At 46.1% G+C, this 23,757-nt stretch overlaps 1 protein-coding gene across 6 annotated transcripts in view; it reads left to right on the forward strand.

Moving 5' to 3' along the window:
• The first annotated feature begins 2,344 nt into the window (after window positions 1-2,344).
• RXRA (retinoid X receptor alpha) overlaps window positions 2,345-23,757 on the forward strand; it is a 122,371-nt gene continuing 100,958 nt past the window's right edge. For all 6 annotated transcript variants that reach the window (XR_008328420.1, XM_053373302.1, XM_053373304.1 and 3 more), the window contains exon 1: window positions 2,345-2,579. Coding sequence is in view for 5 of the 6 variants with exons in the window: in XM_053373302.1 (XP_053229277.1) it covers window positions 2,552-2,579 (28 nt within the window). In the remaining variant the exon portion in view is untranslated. The remainder of the gene's footprint in view (window positions 2,580-23,757) is intronic.

Genomic DNA, 23,757 nt, shown 5'->3' on the forward strand with positions numbered 1-23,757 from the left:
CACAACCTGGGGTGTATTGGGGCAGGGGGAACACATCATGCTCCATCTGGGGTAGTTTGTCCACCTTTGGACCCCACCCTGCACTCAGCTCTCACCTGTGGCTCCTAGAAGCTATTGGCATGTGACAGCAGCCACACCCTGGGAAATGAATTCAATTGGCCAGCTAAGCCAGGTGAGGAGAGCCGATGGGTCTCAAAATCTGAGCTAGGGACCTGTTTACCCCCTGCATGCAAAGACAGGGTCCAGTGGATTGAGGAGCTGAGACTGATACTGTGTCTAATAATCAAGAAGATGGTTTCTGCATGTGCTGGAGAGGGAAGTGAGGGGCAGAAGGAGCTCCTCAATCTGGGAAGGTTGGAGGTTTAACCTAGAAGGAAAATTCTGGCCTTAAACCTCTGCTGCCTTGTGGCTATACTCATTAGGGACAAAGGCTTTGGGAGTAAACCCTGAGGAATAATCTCTATCCACTGCATTGTGGGACATCTTTGGGAGAGGAAAAGGCAAAGGAGTAAACCCTACACAAATCTGGAGCAGAGTCCCTAAAGTGGATGGCTGGCACCTTGTATGCCTCCTTTGGGCAACTCCTGCAGCCAAGTTGGTGCCAAATGTATTGCTTGTCATCTGACCAGCCCAGGACCTCCATGCGCACTGTCCAGGCTTACACCCCAGAGAGGTCACTTTGATGTTGAAAACGCAGCAATGATAATGCAAGAAGCAGCAGTTACAGCCACAGTGGACACTGTAACCTTCCAGCAGTTTGACTTCATCCCCAAAGGTGCACTCCTCCATTGTCTCATGGGACGGACAGATGCCAAACCAACCCTAATTCAGAACCATGAGGATTAGAACCTAACTTCATTTTTAAGGCTTATCACTTGATGGTGGAGCCTGTGGACAACACAGGAAAGGTCCCAGGTCGAATTCCTGATGACATCTCCTGGTGGGGCTGAGGGAAGAGACAGTGGTGGAGCATTCCCCTCAGCACCTGGGGCAGGTGCACATGTGCCAGGGCATGCGCAGCACACCGTGGACACTGGGCATGCCGCTGGAGTGACCCTGGTTCTCTGGCTGGCTGGCTTTGAGGGGCACATTCATAGCGCCCTGCAAACCCAGAGTTGATTTGTGAGACTCGCAGGGGTGGCATTGGGCTTGCAGGGAGCTGGGGTGTCCATCTCGGGCACCCTCCAGCTGGAGGGCAGCTGGGAGGGAAATGGCGGTTCAGGAACCCTGCAAGCCCAGCCCCAAGCTGCTTTTGCAAGCAGCGCTGGGGTCTTCGGGCACCTGGGCTGCTGCAGCCTTCTCAGGCACCCTCTCAGCTGGAGGGTGGCTGAGAAGGAAGATGCCCTCCCTGTGACCCTCAAAAAAAACTGTGCCCGGGGCAGCCCCCAGCCCCCCCACTACACCTTTGGGAAAGACTCTCACCTTGAACCCTGGAGAGCCATTGTTACTAGTCAGTGAAGACAGTACTGAGGTGGTTGTTCAACGATTTGACTCTGTAGAAGGCAGCTTCCACTGTTTCTATCTATGGCAGCCCTTCATCCAGAACGATGAGGACTAGAATCTTAGGATAAGGGCCCTATAGTTCTCAGTTGGTGGGCTTAAGCTTTGCATGCAGGATGAGGCAGCATCCTATGTCCCTAGCAGGGGTGACAACTTGAATAAAATATTGAGGTGGGTGTGTGGCAGGTAAGCCCCGCCACGCATAATCGATCACAGGACATGGCAGGCAACACACCATTTGACTCGCAATGCCCACAAACTTTGGGGTCCCCTAAGCCCCCTCAAGTATGTTATGTGGGGGACGAAGGGAGCCTGGCTGTAGGAGTTGGTTCCTAAGGTCCCTAGGAAATCTCCCCCTCCGAAACTCCCCCTCCTTCAAATCCCAGCTGCGCGCGCCCCGAGACCCGGACAATGCCCCGTCGCTGCTAGACCTGTCGGCCGTCAGGTTACCCCTTGGCGGGGTCCCTTTTGCAATTTCAGCTGCGGGCGGTGGAAGGGGAGAAGCAGCAAAGCGAGTGAGCGAGTGAGTGAGAGAGACAGAAACAGAGCGGGGCACGCGCGGGCGCGCACACACACCCGAGTACTTTAGTTATATTGTTGGGTGAGTTTGCAACAACTCCCTCCGTCTCGGCTTCGCGCGGACCCCGTGGGAGCGGAATTTTGACTCGCCTCTCGCTGGGACTTTCTTGGCGGCGTTTTCCTATCCAGACCTAGAGACAGTCACATTCATCTTTTTTATTTTTCTTCCAAGTGTGGGGTGGAGTAGAGGAGGAGCAGGAAAGAGAGGGGCGAAAGGGGGGAGACCCCCCCAATCAACAAACCAATCTCCAAACAGCCCTCTTGCGGAGAGGGGGCAAAAAAAATCACTTAAATCTGCCTCCTAAGAACCCCCCCCCAAACCCTTCTTCCGGCTTTGATTTTTTTTTTTTTTGGTCCTGTGAGGTTTCTTCTTTCTTTGCTCCTCTTCCTTTTTTAATTAAAAAGAAAAAAGAAATTCCTCCACCGATCGCTCTCCCACAAATCGCGTTTGGCATGAGTTAAACCAGAAACGATGGACACCAAGCATTTTCTTCCATTGGGTGAGTTTTATTGGCTGATTTTCCTCGGCTTCTATTTTTTTTTTTAAAAAAAGGAAAGCGGGGCGGCGTGGTGGTGGTGGGGAGCTGGAGAGGGGCCGCTTTGGGAAAAAATGCAAAGCTATATTGTAATATCTCTATGTTGCCAGTGTTACACACACACACACACAGAGAGACACAATATTGAGTGTCGTGGAAAGGGATCTGGGAAATGGGGTGTGTTGTGGGGGAGGTAAAATGTCTTTATTACGCAGCCGATCTTTTGATCACAGAGAAGGTCCGAGCTCTCCGCTCGCTCTCTAGGGGGGGGGGGAAAGGGGGTGGCCAGGAGCGAAAACCCCTTTGATAACATTTCAAAGAAGCGGCCTTGTCAATTTCACCAAGGCTCCCTCGTCGTTTTCACTCTCCCGGTGCAAATCATGGGCAAATCAGGGCAGGCCACGGCGATTTGTTGTGTTGCATTTGATTTTTCTTTTAAATGCTTTTTTACAAAAGTGATCTCTGCAAATTTGCATGGAGCGTCTTGGGACAGTCCAAGGAAGAGCCCATGCATCCCCCCCCCAAAAAAACCCCTACTCTTAATTGCTGGGGGGAGGGAATGGGTTTGTTGTTGTTGTTTGAGGGGAAGACACCGTTTCTGGGATCGGGTCTGGCTGCGTTTCCTTTTTCGCCTTTGGAAGTTGGCAGTGGGTTGAGCGATTGAACGTGGGGCGGAGTGGAGGGGGAGGGAGAGAGATCCGAAAGAGGCTTTCAAAATCGAGAGGAAAAAGGCCTGATCTTGCAACTGTTGCAAAACTCCGGCGGTGATCCCACCACGGTGTGGGAAAGTTTCTCTTCAAAAGAATTATAGCAGAAAAGTGATCCAGCTAACTTCCCAGTCCAGCTCTGCGTTTTGACTTTTGAGTTCTGAACAGAATAAGCAGCTCCTTGTGATTTTAGGGGGCGGGCTTTTTAAGCAGGAAAAACTGTATTGGTTAACAGTTTCCACTTCTGGATTTTAGGGGGATTTGTAATTTTTTTTATCCCGCCCCCCTTGGAGGGAAGGCAAATCCTGAATCCTAGCATCTTTCTGGAACTGTAACTTTAAAGAACATACCTATTGCTCTTCCCTCACCCCCATGATATTCCTCCCCTCCTTTAATTTTTATTTCTCTTTAAATCTATTTCCAATGCATCTTCTCCTCCCAAAAATCTCCCCAAAAGCACAATGCATTTGGCAGGACTATTTACAAAGTCTGTAAGGGTTACAGCCAGCCTTGATCCAGGAGCCTGGTCTTGACAGAAATATTGGATGATGAGGGGATTCCCCGACACCACTCCCACCCCCAGTCTTACACCTCCTCCTTTTCCTCCTTTCCTTTCCTTTCAAATTAATTTCCACCTGTGATTTTTTTCTTCTTCCTTATTTATGACAAGAGTTTCAAGCGTTTTTCAGCCCTGTTCTGACTTGCTAGTCTTTGCCACTGTCTGGATTTCTCCCTCTCTTCTCTCCCCCCCACCTCCTGGTTGATGCTCACTGCTGAACATGATAAAAGTTCTGAGAAGTAGGTTCAGTGTGGCCTCTTTCTGTGGTTTGCCTCATGATGTGCTGCACTTGGAGATAGCTGGGGTGGGGGGCTGCATTTGCACCCTTCTCTTAATAATCTCTTAACCACCAGGGTTGGTGCCACTGGAAAGGGCAAATTGATGGCCACTAGCCACAGTGCTATGCTCTGACTGACAGCAACACTTCTGAATACCAGTTGCTGTAAACTGCAGAAGGGGAGAGGGCTCCTGCTTTGGGGCTTCCCATTCAGGTACCTGGTTGGCCATGGTAACAGGATGCTGGACTAGATGGACCACTGACCTGAACCAGCAAGTTTGCCTTATGTTTTTTAAGTGTTGCCTTGGGTTTGATTCCTTCCATTCATGATAGTAAACTTTGTAGTGAACTAGTCCCAAAGTTTTGCATCAGTGACAAAGGTTGTCTTCATTGTATCCCCCCATGATCTGATCTTATTTTTATTCACTCTGCCCTGTTTCTTTGGTCCTTTGCATCTTTAATCGATTTGCAATGTGCCCTAAGATGGTAAGATGAAAGCGTGAGAGATGATAATGCCTAATAAATAACGAATAAAATGTGTGAACTGTGCGGATAAAACCCTCCTTCTACAGCCTCCAAGGAATTTGCTTTCCTCTTGCATACAGAATGTCCCAGGTTCAGTTGCCAATTGCATCTCCAGGTAGGTTCTGAGAAGGTCCCCTGACTGTAAAGGCAGAGACCCATTTCTGCCACTCAGCGCAGACAGCGTTGAGCTCAGTGGACCAATGGGCGAACTCAATATGAGACAGCTTATTTATTTAGAAGCATGAGGACTGGGCTATTAGTTTGGAGGAAGAGCATAACTCAGTGGCTGAGCACCTGCTTTGCATGCAGAATGTCCCAGGTTCAATCCTCATCTGTATTTCCAGGTAGGGCTGCAAATATCCCCTGCCACTCTTAGTGCAGATTGTACTGAGCTAGAAAGTCCCGTAGTCTGATTCAGGATAAGGCAGCTCCCTACATTCCAGTTCAATTGAACCCTTTATCCAGAATGATGAGGACTAGAATAATTACTTTATTATTTTGGGAATTGTTGCTTTGCATGCAGAAGGGTCCTAGGTTCATTCTCTGACATCTCCAGGACAGGGTAGGCAGAGCCCCTCTGCTTGAACTCCTGGCGAGCTGCCACCAGTCAGCTACCAGGGGTCTGACTCAGTAGAAAGTGGCTATGCTCACTGACAGTAGGGTTCACACACACATACGAGCCCCCAAATAGTTCAGTTGGTTGGAGCTTGGTGTTGATCATGCGAAGGTTGCAGGTTTGATTCCTGTATGGGACAGCTGCATGTTCCTGCATTCCAGGGGGGTGGACTGGATGACCCTCAGGGTCCCTTCCCACTCTTCTATAATTCTGTGTTGAGATTTCTGCATTGCAGGGGGTTGAACTAGATGATCCTCAGGGTCTCTTCCAACTCTGAGATTCTTTGATTCTATGAAACAGCAAGCACAATATTCTCCTTTAGGTACCTGCAAGTTTTTAGAATCTGATGCAGAAGGCTTGAGTCTATGAAAACTTACGTCATAATAAATGCATTGGTCTTGAAGGCAGGGAGTGAGGAACACGAGTCCTGGGAGGCTGAAGTGGCCCTCCAGCATGCTCTACCTGGCCCTCAGGGCATCCCCCAAGCCACATTCTCTTCCTAGACCACACCCCTCTCTGCCCCTGCTCCTTAACAACTGCTTTTGTCTGGCTGCGATGTGTCCTTGATCTGTGATGATGCCTTTTGCTTTGTCTGGACAGAGGATGGAGGAGGCGTGTGGGTGTTGAAACTAGTCTACTGCACAAAGATAAAATTCACATCTCCTCTGCTCACCTTTTCCTCTAGCCTTGCCCACAACTGGCTCATGGCCTCTGGAAGGTTGCTTAGAAAGTTGTGGACACAAACTGAAAAACCTTACCATCCAAAGGCAGAAGACTGTGGTCATTTCTCTGTCTGTATGGCCCCCTCAGACTGATTTCCCAACCACGCCCAATTACAGTGCTATCTTCTGGCTGTTTTTTTTCCTCTCCCAAGTCTCCCAACTCCCAAGTTTTTGGAAGGCAACTGAGTCATGTGTTGTGGGTATGATGGAATAATTCTCTCTTTTGTGCTGCTGCTGCGGTGTGTCTGTCTGTCTGTGTGTGTGTGTAGAGAAGAGGTGCCTCAAGATAACCCATGAAGAGCTCAAAAGGATGGCATCCGCTCTTCCTGGATTCTTGGTATTCCTCCACCCTGAAAGTGAGAGTGTGGTTAAGGCACACAGTGAAACCCCATCTAGACTTCATTTTTTTGCCTTTCTGTGAGTCAGGGTTTGCCTTCAGCCAAGCCATTGGGCATGGATGTGCCTCAGGTTTGTGGCTTTGCCTCCACAGTCTGCTTCTGAATACCAGTTGCTGGAAGCAGCAGGACAGGAGAGTGTTCTGTGCTCAGGTTCTGCTTGAAGGCTTTGCATTGGAGCATCTGGTTGGCCAACCTCAGAACAGGATGCTGGACAATGATGAGCCCTCTTTAGCCTGATCCAGCAGCCAGTCTCTTAAAAAGACCGGCTGTGATAGCAGAACCATGCCCAAGGGTTTCCTGTCCAGCTACTGGAAAGGATATGTTGCTGCACTCAGGTCAAGATTGAGGGTTTCCCATTAGGGCATCCAGTTGGGTACTGTGAGAATAAGATGCTGGACTAGATGGACTTGATCCTGCAAGCTCTTCTTATCTTCTTATGACTAGATGGGCCAATGGTTTGATCCTGAAGTTGATCACCTCTGCTTTACCAAGTGGCCCGAAGGTTGTCTATGGAGGGATGTGGACCTTGGGCTTTGCAAAATGAGAGGACTGTCCTTGTCCTCCTGAAAGCTGGTTTTGAACTAGGATGACTGGTGTGGCCGTCATGCTTGCAAACTGGACAAAGGTCTGGTTTCTGCACCATCACCACCCCGCTCTCCATTTCTGCGTAGGCAATCTTGCAATTTCATAATGAAATGTTAAAATATTGTTTTCACAGGGGAGAATTGCCCTTGGGACTATTTTGTTCAAAACTCAGCAATTGCTAAGAAGAACTAGAAGAAAAAAAGGGGGGAAGATTAAATCCCCCTTTATATGTCAACAGCATAGGTTAAACATGTTTCTTCATGTTTGCTTTGCTCTTCAAAACCAGATAGTGCTGCCTAGCCCTGCAGTGCTGGGGCCTCCAGTATCTCAGAAGCCACCTTTTGTGCCTTTGCATGTGTGACTGCAAGTTAGCAGCCCCCTCTCCACAGACACACACCTCCAAGCATTCTGGAAGGAACCGGGTTATATTGCCCCTCTCCCCCTAAAATGTTTACTGTGAGAACATCTCTGGCCAAACGTGTGGTCCAGGCCTTTCATAGATAAAAGTTTTCCTCTCTTTGTTGTAGTGCAAGATCTCATGGACACCCAGCAAAGCTGGATGTTGGAATATCCAAGGAGGGATAAAAAATATTTTATTTGTTTGTTAAAATTTATACACCACCACTTGATTGTAAAAAAAAAAGGCAAAGCAAAACCTCAAAGCAGTTTTACAAAAAAAGTTAAAACAGTAAAAATATCAATATGAAAAGTTAACAGCAATAATTTAAAACATTCCAAAAGTTAAAACAAGTGATTAAAACTCATATCAACTTTGTAAACATCTGGACAGACTTGTCTAAAGAAGAATGCTTTTAATAGGCACTGAAGAGAGTACAGTGGTACCTTGGGTTACATACGCTTCAGGTTACATACGCTTCAGGTTACAGACTCCGCTAACTTGGAAGTAGTACCTCGGGTTAAGAACTTTGCTTCAGGATGAGAACAGAAATTGTGCGGTGACAGCGGGAGTGGTGCTTCAGGTTAAGAACGGACCTCCGAAACAAATGATGTACGTAACCAGAGGTACCACTGTATAGTGAAGGAACTTGCTTGATCTCAATAGGAAGGGAGTCCTATGGGGGGGGGGATTGCCACCATCAGTCCTAAAGGAAATTCAGTCCAAAAGAAAGTCCTTCTTCATGCAGTGCAAACTATGAAATTTATTCCCACAGGAGGCAGAGATGGCCACCAACTTTGATGGCTTTAAAAGAGGATTTAGAGTCAAATTCACAGAGGAGAGGGCTATCAGTGGCTGCTAGCCACAATGGCTGTTCTCTGCCTCCGCAGCTGGAGCCAGCAATTCTTCTGAATGCCAGTTGCTGGAAACCACAAGAGGGGAGAGGGCTGCTCTTGTGCTCAGGTCCTACTTATGGGCTTCCTATAATGGGCATCTGGTCGGCCACTGTGAGAACAGGATGCTGGAGTAGGTGGGCCACTGGCCTGATCCAGCCGAGCGCTTCTTTACCGTTTCAGACACCATCTGCAATTCCTAATATTCAGGGATATCGGAGTGAATGGGTCCCAGAGTTTTGCATTGCTGGCTGGGAGCCCGGGGCAACCTTTCATACTTTTTATTCTTTAGCAAACTACCTTTTATCAAGAGCTAAGAGGCAGTCCAGGATTTTAGGTATCCATTACAGTTGTTGTTCTTGGCAATGGGCAATGCCATTTCCATGCCAGGTCTTGGAGAGAGAAAATCCCAAATCAAAGCAGAATCAGCACATTGACACGGAGATGGGGATCTCTGCTCCATTGTGGTCAAACATCAAATTTCTGGGCCGCTATAGGATTCTGCAAGACTCTCCTGGCTTTAGCGAAAGGAACCTGAAGCCTGCGGAGCCCAGCGGGAACTCGCGCTGCTCTCCGAAGGCTTCAGGCTTGGTGCGCACCGACCCCTCTCGCTCTCCAGGCTTCAGTGAAAGCAACGCGAAGCCTCCCTCTGCGCTTTGGAAGCTTCGCGTTGCTATCGTTGAAGCCAAGGAGCCTGGATTCGCTCCATAGGAAGCACACACATTTCCCCTTAATTTTTGGAGGGGGAAAAGTGCGTCCTATAGAGCGAAAAATACGGTACTTATCCCGAAGCTACTTCAACCCGAGGTATGACTGTACTACTACTACTACTACTACTACTACTACTACTACTACTACAATGCTTTCAAGTAAGGATGGCATCAAGTATCTTTTGGGACTGAAATGGGATCACTATCTCGAAGACAATGGCAAACCCCTTAGGGCAGTACCCAACTAGCGCATTCCACAGGTGCAAGCATTTCCTCTCTTTTTTCTTTTAGTGCATGTATATCTCACCATTTTCTCCAAGGAGCTCAGGGTGGGCTAATTGATTTTCTTCCTCCTCATTTAATCCCCACATCAACCCTGTGAGGTGGTTCGGGCTGAGAGGCAGGGACTTGGACACACCTGGGGTGCTTCATGGCCAGATTGGAATGTTGGACCTTTTTCTCTCAGATTCTCATTTAATCCCCACAACAACTGCATGTGGCAGGTCACCCTGAGAGGCAGGAACTGACTCCCAAGTTTCATGGCTGAGTGCTGGATTTGAACCCATGTCTCTTAGGTCCAGCAATCTAACCACTACAGCATGCTGGCACTTTATGTATTATTACAGATACATTTTTAAAACATTGCTCAGCATATCAATTGCTGCCAAGGAGTGTGGTGGAGTCTCCTTCTTTGGAGGTCTTTAAGCAGAGGCTTGACAACCATATGTCAGGAGTGCTCTGATGGTGTTTCCTGCTTGGCAGGGGGTTGGACTCGATGGCCCTTGTGGTCTCTTCCAACTCTATGATTCTATGATCAATAATATTTTTCTATTTTTAAAAGATACCCTTTTGTAAAAACTCTTCCGCATTCCTCAGGAGAAGCGTGTGTTCTTTCTTTCTTTCCCGTCCTGTTCAAGGGACAGAAGGAGCTTGTGTGAGAACTGGGGTTGGGGGGCATAGAAGAAATGGTACCTTAAACATGATCAGAAGTACTGAGTTGATTTTCATTCATTCCCCCCCCCATATTTTCTCCCTTGATTATTTTATTTGCATAATATACATTCTTTACAACAAACAACTCCAAAATAAAGACAACTCCGAAATAAAATCATATGTAACAAAACCATAAGTCTCATGTTTTCATTTACATTGATCTCCTCTCCAATACCTTTACTTGATATTTCTTGCTGCTTTCTGCTTTCCTTATAGAATCTTTATAAAAAATTAAATCTCTTAAATCCTATACCAATCTTTAACCCTTCACCTCCCTCCCCCACAGCCCAGTACTTCCCTCCACCTGTGTGCGATCTTCTTTACCTGCTATTATTTTTGTTGCGTTATTCACTTTATTTGTTATTCCATCCTTAATATATTATTATCCGATCTCCTTGCGCCTTTTAAACTTTTGCATATTAATTTTTAAGCTCCAGCACAGTTGATTTTCATTCATAAGGAGGGGTGATGCGGATCATCTGTGACCGTCCTTATGTTGCCCATCATCCATCATCATGGTTTGGGGTTGCTGATGGTCGTTGGCCCACCAGCAGCTGAAGAGTCACAGGCTCCCCTTCCTTTTATTTATTTCATAAAATTTATACACCACTTGATTGTAACTCCCCCCCCCAAATGAACCAATAAGAAAAAATAAACAGCAATAATGTAAGGCGTTGAAAAATTCACATAAGAATAGACTATAAACCGATTAAAACTCACACCAACATTCTAAACATCTGGGGCAGCTTGTTTAAATGAAAATGTTTTTAGCAGGTGCTGAAAAAAGTACAGTGAAGGCGCCTGCCAAGTAGCGATGGGCAGGGAGCGCCAAAATGTTGGGGCTGCTAAACTAAAGGATTCAGTTCCTACAAATGCAGAACCAACAAAATTTTGATGTCCTTTTAGGAACTGAAATGGATCAAATGCTGCATCTTTCAAAGGAGAAACTTGGCTTGGTTTTTGTGTGTGTGTTTTTTTGCCATAAACTACTTTTATGGCAGCTGAGGAAAGTTTTCTTTTGTCCATCTTCCCTGTTCTGTTTAGAGGTCAGGTTTTATTTCTGGGGAGTCTTGAATTTGGACCTCCTGTGAACTATGGTGACCCGCCCCCCTTGGCCTTATTGGGGCTGCAGACGGTCACCCCGCCCCCCAAATGAAAGGGGCAGCCCTGATCTTGGGGGCCCATAAAGTGGGTAATGGCTTTCCCAGCTGTTTCTCTGCCTTAAAAAAAAAAGTTTATGGTGTTTCCCTCCCCACAATGGTGCTGCTTTTTCAGATGCTTTTATGGATGTGGGCGGGGGAGCGAGCAGGTTGATGGGCTGCAGGATGTGAAGAGAGGGAAAGAGCAAAATAACGGCCCCCTCCTACAGACTTCAAGGCACCTGCAGGGGTGTTTATCCAAGAGCCAGACTTGAGTTTGGGTGTGAAAGTCAGGTGACACATCGTTGAGAAGAGGACCAGAATGGAGTCACATTCAAAGTAGGGCTAGACTGAAGCCAGCTTTGCAGGTCAAGTCCAAATATGTTGATGCTAGTCCACATTATTCTTTTCTTTTTTCTTTTTTAAAAATTGAGTCTTCCGCCATGTACATGTTCTGTTCCTGCAGGAAATTCCAGGCTGGTTTCCTGACTTAGGGGATGCAGAACAAATTTGGCTTTCTTGGCATTTCAACACAAGCCTGCATGATTTGCTCTTCCTCAAACAATATGTGGAGTGAAATGTTGCTATCCTGCAAAATTTGCACTTCTCCAGAGTTGTGATGCAGTTCTTTGGTTGGAAATAATGGAGAAAACTGTGCAGGTAGATATGTGTGTGTTAGGGAAAGTAGTCAAAATAATGTATTATATTAGGGGAAATGGCCTGCATATTTATTTGTACTTATTTATTGAATTCATGTATCACTTTTCTCTCTCTCTGAGAAACTCAACATGGTTCTCCGCACTTTGTTTAATCCCCACAACAACCTTGTGAGGTAGGCTAAGTTGGGAACTGGATAAATAAAGTAGATAGATAGATGATAGATATAGATAGATGATAGATGATAGATGATGATGATAGATAGATGATAGATGATAGATGATAGATGATAGATAGAAATATAGAAGTCTGATGTCCAGATCAAGGGAAGTAAAAGTACCACTTTATTCTGCCTTGGACAGAACCCAGCTGGAGTCCTGGGCGCAGTTCTGGGCACAATAGTTTAAGAAGGAGATTGACAAACTGGAATGTGTGCAGAGGAAGGTGACCAAGATGATTAATGGTCTGGAAACCAAGCCTTATGAGGAACAGTTGCGGGAGCTGGGTATGTTTAGCCTGGAAAAGAGGAGACTGAGAGGAGATATTCAAATATCTAAAAGGCTGTCACATGGAAGATGGAGCAAACTTGTTTTCTCCTGCTCCGGATGGTAGGACTCACCCAAACCAATGGATTCAAATGACAACAATGGAGATTCCTTCTAAACCTTAGGAAGAACTTTATGACAGTAAGAACTCTTTTTTATTAATATTTTTTAAAATTAAACTTTCAATTTTACTTCTGAAAAAAGCATTTTACAAATTTTAAAATATCCAATGACTTCCCCTCTTTTGTTTCCATGGGTCATTTTATATATCATGCATCCCTGCATATTTTACGATAACCATTCAAATAAATTTTCCACTTTTACATCCTGTCCGCTTTTTCAGCTGTATACAGTTATTTTCCATATATTCAATAAATGTTTTCCAGTCTTCTTTAAATGGACGTTCTTCTTGCTCTCTTATTCTATGTGTTAAATCTGCAGGTTGTGCATATTCCTGACAGTAAGAACTCTTTGGCAGGGGAAGGCGTTGGACTTCCCTTCGCTGGAGGTTTTTAAATAGGGATTTGAAAGCCATCAGGTCAGAGATTTTGTGGCTTTGATTCCTGCATTTCGAGGGGTTAGACTGAATGACTCTTCCAATTCTACAGTTACAAGATTCTGTAGTCAGGAACATAAAACACTTTTGTTTTGCTGAAAAGGAAGATGAAATTATTTCAAAACATTAAGGCCCTTCCCCTTCTGCCTGGATTATCAAATTAAGGATATATGTGTGTGTGTTATATGTATATGTGCTAAATATGTACATATACACACAAATTTTAGCTTTGGCAAAAAGGAAGAGACAATTATTTAAAAACAAAAGCCGTTCCTCAGCTCTTCCAATGGGTGCTAAGCTTGGCCTCTCCCGCATTTGCTGTGCGCCTGCTTCCAGTCTGGCTCGCAGACGGTCAAACTGTCCCCCAGAGTTATAAAGCAATTGTCTGGCTTCGTAGCAGAATAAGCATGAAATGGTGCAGAAAGGAAGGAATGGAGCAAAAATTGGGGGAAGGCCAATTAGAGTGCAAGGAATGACATCTCTCTTTCTCTTCTGTTCTGCTGGAGAAAACCTTGGAGCTGGGCCAGGGTTTTGCATTCTTTCTGCCTTCTCCCTCCCCCACCCCAAAAAGCACCACTGGATAAGGTGAATGTGTTGACACTTGCCATGTGGGCGAGGAGCTCAGAGCTGTTGACGCCTTTGCTTCCACCTTCCACACCGAGCTACATTTCCTTAGTTCTCTTTTATCACCAGGGTTTGTTGTCTGTCTCTCTCTTTCAGTCAGTCATTTGCGTTGCTTACCCTTTGCAACTTTATTTCCTCCTCCACAGGGCTGGACACTGGGATCTGGGGGATCGGCTTGGTGCAAGGGGTTGGGGCAGAAAAGCAAAGCTGAATTGGGGGCCCCCTTTGACTGTTCTCTCTCTCTCTCTCATCGGTCATGTCAGTGGTGTATCCCAGCACTTTAGACAACAGACTTTAGACCCTACCAGTTGCTGGAAACTGAAGGAGGGAAGAGTTGCTCTTGTGTTCGGATCCTGCTTGCAGGGCATTTGGGTGGCTACTGTGAGGACAAGATGCTGAGTAGATGGGCCCTCTTAGGCCTGATCCAGCAAACAGATGTGAAATGTGGAGATTGTAAAAATGAGAAAGCAAAATGGACAGATTTTTGCATCCCTAGTCCAGAACAGGTATCAGATCAAGGACCCACTTTTTAATCAATTTCTGAAGACCAGTGGCTTAAGGGATGATTTGGCTTGGCCGATTTGGATTGTAAGCAGGGTTCAAAATTAGCTGGGCGCCAGATTCATTTTGCATCTGAAGATTATCTATTTGAGAGCACCTCAAAAAGTCAGGGCACCTTTTTCGGTGACTGACTGAGAATCAAGGTTCTGCTCCCCCAAGGCTTGATGAACCCTCCAGAGGTGCCTATTGCAACTGCTGCTGCCAGAGGTGCTTCTCCTCCCTCTGGTTGCTCAGGTTGCACAGTGGAGTATATTCCACTGTGGGACATGGGGCAGCTGCCATGACTCCAAATTGGCATCCTCTGCTGGTGACGTGGGCAGCACCCTGAAGAAGTCCCAAACTGGTGGCAGGCGGCATGTGGAGAGGCTGCCCTGAGCAGGGGGGGGGGGTTTAGTGCCTGGCTCTTTTTATAAGAATTTGACAAAATGAAGAAGCATACTGACGTGGAAACATGTGGAACTGAATTTAAGACTGGAAGATTGAGAAACAGAAATGGACAGGTTTTTGCATCCCTAGGCAAGAGTAACTTGGTGGGTTTGTATGTTGTGGTCGGGTGAAAAGTGATAATGTCTCTTATTTATCTCCATGATTTCCTAACTAATGATTTTCCCTGCGCTGTCAAAACTCTTCATTGTAAGCTCCTCATGGGCAGAGAGCTCTCCCTCTTCTTCTTTTGCTCTGAAGCAACCTGCACATGGATTGGATTTTGCAAAAAAATATTATGTAGCTTTCCATGGGCAAAGCCTGTTCTTGCAAGCTCTCATGTTTTTGCCATGCGCTGAACTTGCAAAATACACTGCCCACTTTCACAGGTAAGGGACTGAAGCCTGGAGATAGCAATGGGCAGTGGAGGGGCTTGACCTGAATCTGTGGTGATAAAGTTCAACAGCTTCTTCTTGTTTTGGCCAGGGCATAGCTGTCAACGTTTCCCTTTTTAAAAAGGAAAATTCCCTTATTCAGAAGAGGATTCCTCACAAGAAAAGGGAAAAGTTGACAGCTATGGGCCAGGTGTGTGTGTGCATGTGTCAGCATTGCCAGATTAATTATCAGAACGGAAAAAAAATCTCTTTCAGGGTTCTGGATCCAGGGGGTTTAGAATAAAAAATAAGTTTGGGCTTTTTAAAGGAGCTTGGTTACACGCCTTTAGATTTTTCTGACTTCTTCCAGCAAACACGAGGACTATCACCTTAACTTTTTCAAAATAAAACCCAAGGAGCTGATGGGGTGAGGGCATGGGAGGCACATTTCTCTTGACCTTTCCACAGAACCAAAGTTGATGTCCTTCAACTTCCAAAAGCAGTATGAGCTCACCCTGTGGGCCCTCCCTATTGTTTGCAGATAAATGCCAGCTGTCTCCAAATACCAATTCTGAGGAAGGGGCCTGTTTTGAGAATGAGCCTGTGTCTTGTTAGGCCCAGCTATTATACGAGGTTTTCTCTCATTGAACTGCTGGAAGTCTATTCGAGGCGAGAAATTTAGAGCCGGCCTTTGGACAGTAAGTGCCAACCTAATGGGCCAATATATTAACATAACTATCTCCTTTCCAATGGAGCAAGAGCTATAAGATCCTCCAGCTGTTTCTATTTGCTATTTATTGGTATGCACTGAGAGATAGCTGGAGAGGGTTTATTGACTCACTATTTATGTTTCACCTGCTTTTGGAGGAAAGTGAGGTCCTGAATCCTGTCTCTCTGCTCATACACACAACAGGACTGAAGCTGCAAGCTTCAGTTGGTAGGCATAGGAGCCAACTCCTAGGGGCTGTGGCAGATTTGGCCCCCACAATAAAATATTTGAGGGGGCCTGACCCCCACAAAGTTGATGGGCATTCCCATTTGAATGGTGTGTGTTCACTGCATCATGTGATCGCTTATGCAGGGCGGAGCTTAGCTGGGCCCCCACAATATTTTATTCAAGTTGGCACCCCTGTTGGTAGGTGTCTGTTGACCTTATACTAGGGGAGGTTTAACCCCCATCTAGCGATGGAGGAGTCATTCCATTTTTCTTTTACATTTTTCATAATAAGCTAACTACCGTATTTTTCGCTCTATAGGACGCACTTTCCCCCCTCCAAAAATTAAGGGGAAATGTGTGTGCGTCCTATGGAGCGAATGCAGGCTCCTTGGCTTCAGCGATAGCAACATGAAGCCTCTGAAGTGCAGAGGGAGCGCTCCCTCCACGCTCTGGAGCCTTCGCGCTGCTTTCGCTGAAGCCTGGAGAGCAAGAGGGGTTGGTGCGCACTGACCCCTCTCGCTCTCCAGGCTTCAGGGATATCCGCCTGAAGCCTTCGGAGTGCAGTGCGAGTTCCCGCTGGGCTCCGCAGGCTTCAGGTTCCTTTCGCTGAAGCCAGGAGAGTCTTGCTGTCCCGGCTTCAGCGAAAGGAACCCGAAGCCTGCGGAGCCCAGCGGGAACTTGCGCTGTGCTTTGAAGGCTTGAGGGAGAGCCACTGCGCTCCGCAGGCTTCGGGTTCCTTTTGCTGAAGCCGGGAGAGCAAGACTCTCCTGGCTTCAGCAGAGAGGGAGAGCTGTGCAGCGCCCCTTCAGCCAAGCAGGAGGAGAAATGGAAGGGGCTCCGTTTCTCCTGCTGCTTGGCTGAAGGGGCGCTGAGCAGAGAGGGGGAGAATATTTTTTTCTTGTTCTCCCCCTCTAAAACAAGGTGCGTCCTATGGTCTGGTGCGTCCTATAGAGCAAAAAATATGGTTATTTGCTTATGGCAAACCAAAATGCAGCTGTCCTTTCGAAAAATCACACTTCTCTGAATTTTGCTGTGGGGTTCTCGAAACCAACCAATACGTAGAAAAATGCATATATTAGGAGGAATTTAAATAGATATTTAAATAATGCATTTAAATAAGCTTATGTATCATAGAATCATAGAATTGTAGAGTTGGAAGGTACTCCAGGGGTCATCTAGTCCAACCCCTTGCAATGCAGGAATCTCAGCAGGAGAATCCCTGACAGGTTGCCATTCAAACCCTGCTTAAAAACTTCCAGTGAAGGAGAGTCAAGCACCTTTTGATGTAATCTGTTACTCTGTTGAACAATTCTTAGTGTCAGAAAGCTCTTCCTAATACTATTAAATACTATTTACTATATACCTAATACTATTTAATACTATTAAAATAAGGCTGCATTTTAAATTATATTTTAACCTGTATTTTAAATCGGTTTATTTTATTTTATTTTATTTTTTGATTGTAATTTTACTGGTGTTAGCTGCCCTGAGTCTGGCTCTGGCCAGGGCGGGTGGGGTATAAATAAAAAATTATTATTATTATTATTAATTATTTATATGGAATCTCCTTTCAATGAATCATAGAACTATTCAGTAGAAAGGGACCCCAAGGGCCCCCTAGTCCAAGAATCCCTGGCAGGTGGCCATCTGACCCCTGTTTAAAAGCCTCCAATATAGGAGGAAGTAACGTTCCACTGTCAAACAGCTCTTGCTGTCAAAAAGTTCTTCCTAAGACCTAGTCAGGCTCCACTTAAACTTATGCTCCTCTGTTAAGTTCCATATTCAGCATCTTGGGATTGCAAAACAATATTTTATGATTTTATATGTGTTGGAAGCCACCCATTTGGGCAGGGTATAAATAATAAAAAAATTATTATTAACCCCATAAGATTTGCAATGATATTCAGATAAGGCATCTCTTTTGCTGTCCTCCCATCCACTGCCACAATCCTGCTGTCAGTGTATACAGTATGGTGCAGAATTCTAATATGGGAAGCTTATTATGGAGCCAATTGTTTAATTAAGATTGTTTTTGATTCTCTGGTTTGATTTGTCTGCTTTGGACAGATGCCCAATTCTGCTTTTGAATTACTGTGTCATCAACAGATTTATCTGTATAACTCAGCTTATGTGTGTTTTATAAAAGGCTTTGCTTCCTCCAGCTTGGAAGTTGAAAAAGTATCTTCTTCCCCATTTCACTTTACATGTTGACTGGTGTGCAAGGGGATTTTGGGGCCCTCAAGGCACATAAACACCATGTGCTAGAGGTGCCAGGTTACTCCCAGGATTGAGGGGCTCCAGTATGCGTTGCTTATGTGTGACGTCACACATGTCTCCTGACACGGCATAGGCCAGTGCAGACTTCCGTGATGTTGCAGTCTCTGGAGGAGACAGAGCGCTGTGATGAAGCTGGGCACTGAAGCTGTGACATGCAATTACATGCACCCAACATGCACAGAGGGATGCAGGTGGCACTGTGGGTTAAACCACAGAGCCTAGGACTTGCCAATCAGAAAGTTGGCGGTTCGAATCCCTGCGATGGGGTGAGCTCCCATTGCTCAGTTCCAGCTCCTGCCAACCTAGCAGTTCCAAAGCACATCAAAGTGCAAGTAGATAAATAGGTACCGCTCCGGTGGGAAGGTAAACGGCGTTTCCGTGCACTGCTCTGGTTCGCCAGAAGTGGCTTAGTCATGCTGGCCACATGACCCAGAAGCTGTACGCCGGCTCCCTCAGCCAGTAAAGCGAGATGAGCTCCGCAACCCCTGAGTCGGCCACGACTGGACCTAATGGTCAGGGGTCCCTTTACCTTTAGCATGCACAGAGCACCCTCAACATTAAAGGGTTCTGGCCCTCTTTAAACAAATGTTGAGGGGGCCAAAGGAACCTTGGTTCCCTAGATTTGGTGCGCCTGCCATGTACTACTTATGCACACTGATGTGCCCTCATCACACGTGGCTCAGAGTTGGTGAGCCACAGGGCTTGCCTGGGGACTTCTAGGCGAACTCACTTTCAGGAAAAGGTTGCCTGCTTGCTGTTGCTTTCAAGGAGGAAACCGGTTCCTGAGAAATCCACATCTCTTGCCCATTTCTTTGCAGATTACTCATACTGCTCCCTTGCCAGCCAAGCAGCAGAAAGTTTCTATTGCACTGGTGCCGAAATTAGTCTTCACTTCTGAGATACTGGAGGTTGTGTAGGCCACAATCTCTGGCAGGATGGTGTTTGCTCTTTTTGCATATAAGATTCATATGTGCTGCCGGCTGGGTGCTACCTACAGAGAAGGACTGTGGATCAGTGGTAGAACACCTGCTTTGCATGCAGAAGGTTCCAAGTTCTTATTTCTTCAGAACCATGAAGACTAGGAACTTACTGTATTCTGCGTGGAAGAGCCACAGCTTAGTGGCAGAGTGTGCGATTTGTATGCAGGAGGTCCCAGATTCAATCATCTAGCAGAGCTGGAAAGGTCCTCTGCCTGAAACCTTGGAGAGCTGCTGCCAGTCAGTACAGACCCAACTTTGTGTAAAACACCTTTCTTTGTCCTTCCATCCCTCCTCTATTGGAGGCAGTACACTTCTGGACAGTGGGTGTGGAAATTGCTGGTGGGAAGAGTCACTGTTACATTTGGGTCCTGCTTGTGGGCTCCCCATTGCGGCATTTGGTTGGCCACTATGAAAGGAGGGTGCTGGACTAGATAGGTCTTTGGTCTGATCCAGCAGGACTCTCCATCTGGAGGTCTACTGTGAAAGCAGAACTTTCATGGCCAGGGGTAGTCTGGCTTTGAATTTCAGTTGCTGGAAATTGCAAGGTGGGAGTGTTGCTGTTGCATCAGGTCCTGCTCAGGGGGTTCTCTTGGGGCATCTGGACAGCTACCAGGAAGCTTGGGGTGCCTTTTTTTATCCCGCCTGCATAATTTGATGGTTCAACCCGGGTGACCTGCCCAGTCCTTGTGCAACGCAGGCGCTTCTGATATCGGCATGGCTTTGATGGGCAGGATAAGTTTCTTCCCTCTAGCCTGTCTGTGTGCAGAGGCTTCCCCCTCCCTGATCCTTTGGCTGTGTGGTGTTCCTGGGAATGTCGCTTTCCCTTGCTCAATCCTCTTCTTAGCTGGAGCTGTGGGTTGGCTGACTTCTGGAGCACAGCTGTTCAGTTTTTGCTGGCATTATGCAGGGAGGGCTCTCCATCTTATTCCCTATTTTCTTTTCTAACTGACTATTTTCTTTTCTAAAAACCATTCATATTTTATTTTATTTTATTTACTTATTTATTTATTACAATTTATACACCACTTATTTAAGAAAAAACATTCAAAGCAGTTTACAAATAATATAAAACAATAAAATTATCAGTAACAACAGATATTAGTGAAAACAACAAAGATGCATTATATCAGGCAAAAACGCTTTACAAAGAATGTGCATATAAGAAGAAATTGCTTTGCAAAGGTGTGTTTATTACACAAAATCATATTGGAAAACATATTAAAAAATATTTAATAAATGCAGTGCAGTCAGACCATCATCGGTGTACAGTGGTACCTCAGGTTGCATATGCTTCAGGTTACAAACACTTCAGGTTACAGACTCCGCTAACCCAGAAATAATACCTCGGGTTAAGAACTTTGCTTCAGGATGAGAACAGAAATCGTGCTCTGGCGGCGCAGTGGCAGGAAGAGGCCCCATTAGCTAAAGTGGAGCTTCAGGTTAAGAACAGTTTCAGGTTAAGAACGGACCTCCGGAACGAATTAAGTACTTAACCCGAGGTACCATTGTAATATGTTCAGAGGGTCTTGCCCCAGTGAACAACCTGGCAACTGAATTTTGCACTACTTGAACTTCCTGAACCCTCTTCAGAGGCAGCCTCACATATAGCATGTTATAGCAAACTAACCTAGAGGTTACCAGAGCATTGGCAACAGAAGTTAGGCTATCCCTGTCCAGATAGGGGCACAGCTGGGCCACCAGCCAAAGCTGATGGAAGTTACTCTTTGCCGCTGAGGCCACCTGAGCCTCAAATGTCAGCAATGGATCCTGGAGTACCCCCAAGCTGCATACCGGCTCCTTCAGAGGGAATGTAACCCCATCAAGAGCAGACAGCCTCCCCGCCATCTGGTCCAGGGAACTGCCCACTAAGAGTGCCTCCTTCTTACCTGGATTGAGCTCCAGTTTGTTGGCTCTCATCCAGTCCATTACCATGTCAAGACGATTGCCCAGCACATCCACTGCCTCACCTGCAGGTGTAAAGGAAAGGCAGAGTTGTGTGTCATCAGCATATTGCTGACAACCTTCTCCAAACCTCTAGAAAACTGCACTCAGTGGTTTCATGTAGATGTTAAAGAGCATCTGGGGATAAAATCAAACTCTGGGAAACAGTGTTCAAAATTCCCCAGGTGCCAGGCACGTTTTGCAACTGGCACGGGTCCAATTGCAACCACGTTGAGATCTCTGGATGCCAGGTTGGCAACTGACATCCCCATCTGCATTGCTCCTCTAGCTTTCTTAAACAGGTGAGCAGAAGAGTTTACTGTAACCACTATACCGCACTGGCTTCCTAGATTACTTCTGCTATCGGGCAGCTAAATAAATTAAGTAGGTAAATAAATATGGGGAAAGCAAAATGGCACTTAGAAAAGGATCTGAAATATTTTCCTTGAAGCTTGAATTTGTTTTATTTTGGATTGTTTTATTTGACGTTTTAACATGTTGTAAACCACTTTGAGATTTTTTCTTTCAAATATACAGGAAATTTTAATAATAATAATAATAATATCCATTGCCTAAATAATGGCACTTAGAAATTCTGTTGTGACAACAGAAACATAGGTTTAAAAGTGTCATTTCATGACCAGCCTATATATCTGGGAAACCCTACACTGAGAGCCCTATGGGGCTAAAGCTCTCTAGAAACAACCACCCAAGTAGAACCAGAACCACTGCAAAGTAGTGCCACCCACTCCTAACTCAAATAGCCACTCCAGAAGGATCACTTGAACAATGATATTGAAAGCCGCTAAGAGGTCAAGGAGAATTAACAGTGACACACACCCCCTGTCTCTGTTTTGACAGAGGGCAACCTTTACTCTGAAAAGGGTACAGTGAAGGCACCTGCCTGCTACCAATAGGCAGGGAGTTCCACTGAAGGTGCTGCCCCACTAAAATATCAAGTTCTCACAAAAGCAGATTGGATATTATGTGCCACATGTAACAGTGCCAGTTCAGGGGTTGGCTGGCCACTTGAAACAGGTTGGTGGCTCATATCCAAGCTACAGCTGTGGGTTCAACACCCCTGGTCTAAACCCCTCACAAAAGAATGGGTCAAGCCTTTCTGTCCTTTTCTGGTAGATACCATAACTTCCTGCTAATTCCTCCACGTCTTTCTCCTTCCTGCTTCCTATGAACTCCTTGATCCTTCCCATACATTGCAGGGACTTATCTGCTCATTAACAATTATCCTCCCTCTCTGAAAGGGATAATGACCATCCGTAAGTGCAGGGACCTCATTATAGCAGAGCTAATGAAGTCTTTAAGAGCCCGGCCTCCGTGGGGGGATGGGAGAGTGGGAAAAGGCGTCCTCTTGGACCACGTCCCATGGCTGCAGAGTTCCATGATCTAAACAGCAGAGCACAGACAGATTCCAACCCCTGTTTTGGGAGAGCAGAGGATGCCTTAAGCAGGATGTTCAGCTGGTCCTCCCCACCCCACCCAGTGAGTACCACTAGCTGCCATGATTTCAGAGAGTGAAATAGCTTTATTTAGGCAAGTGAAAGGCAACATGATAGAAGTTTCGAAAAATATTCATCGCATGGAGAAAGCAGAGGGAGAAAAGTTTTCTCTCTCTTTCTTGTAACACTAGAATGTGTAGGTGTCCAATGAAACCAAATGTTGGTAGATTCCAGACAGATAAAAGGAAGTGCTTCTTCATGCAGAGTTAAACTATGGAACTCCATCCCACAAGAGGCAGTGGGGACCACTAACCTAGATTGCTTTGAAAGAGGATTGGACAAATTCATGGCGGAGGAGAGGACTACTTGCCCTGATGGCTATGCTCTTGTCTCCACAGCCATAAGCAGCGATGCCTCTGAATACCAGTTGCTGGAAAACTGCAGGAGGCGAAAGGACTCTTGTGGTCAAATCCTGCTTGCAGTTTTCCACTAAGGGCATCTGTTTGAGCACCATGAGAACCAGACGCCAGACTAGAAGTCACTGGCCTGATCTAGCTGCCTCTTCTTACGTTCTTATGCTCTTAGGTTAATGTGTGTAGTCAACAGGTGAGGTGGTGTGTAATATTCTGTGCTTGAAATAATAAAAAAGCAGAAATCTTCTGGGCCATGAAAAGCTAATTTCACAATGTACAGAGGTTTTTCAGCCTGAGTACTGTTTCCTTCTGGGTAACCCACCAGGGGCCGCATGGCAGTGGTGGGCAGGGACAGAGGTAACAGTAGGCAGAGCAATAGATACCAGTTATTCAAATGTACTGTAGACCAGCATCATCAGAACTCAAGGACACACTGCAGTCAAAACACTCAAGGAAGGTGTAAAGCAGTGAGGGGTGTGGTATGAAAACAGGGGTGTGGCCTGGTTATGCCTGGGGAGCCACCTTCAGCTCCGGACCTGAGATTCCCTACCCCAGGTGTACGTTACTAATACGTGAAAAGACATACTTTCCTATTTGCTATATTTGCCAACTGCTGTACCAACTGTAATCGATTCTTGGACTGGGATACCTGGTCATGCACTGGTTACATAAAGACTGGATTACTGCAGTGTGCTGATTGTGGGGCTTCACTTGACCTGGAAGCTGCAAGTTAGGGCAGAATGCTGCAATAGGATTGCTGATAGGCCTTGGCAACATGCAACACTTGTGTTGAGAGATGGTTGCTGATTTCCTACTGAGTTCAATATGTATATAAAACCCTTAACAACTTGGGCCCAGTTTACCTGTGAGATTGCC

The sequence above is a fragment of the Podarcis raffonei genome, chromosome Z, assembly GCF_027172205.1.
Source record: "Podarcis raffonei isolate rPodRaf1 chromosome Z, rPodRaf1.pri, whole genome shotgun sequence".
In the NCBI taxonomy this organism is placed as follows: domain Eukaryota; kingdom Metazoa; phylum Chordata; class Lepidosauria; order Squamata; family Lacertidae; genus Podarcis; species Podarcis raffonei.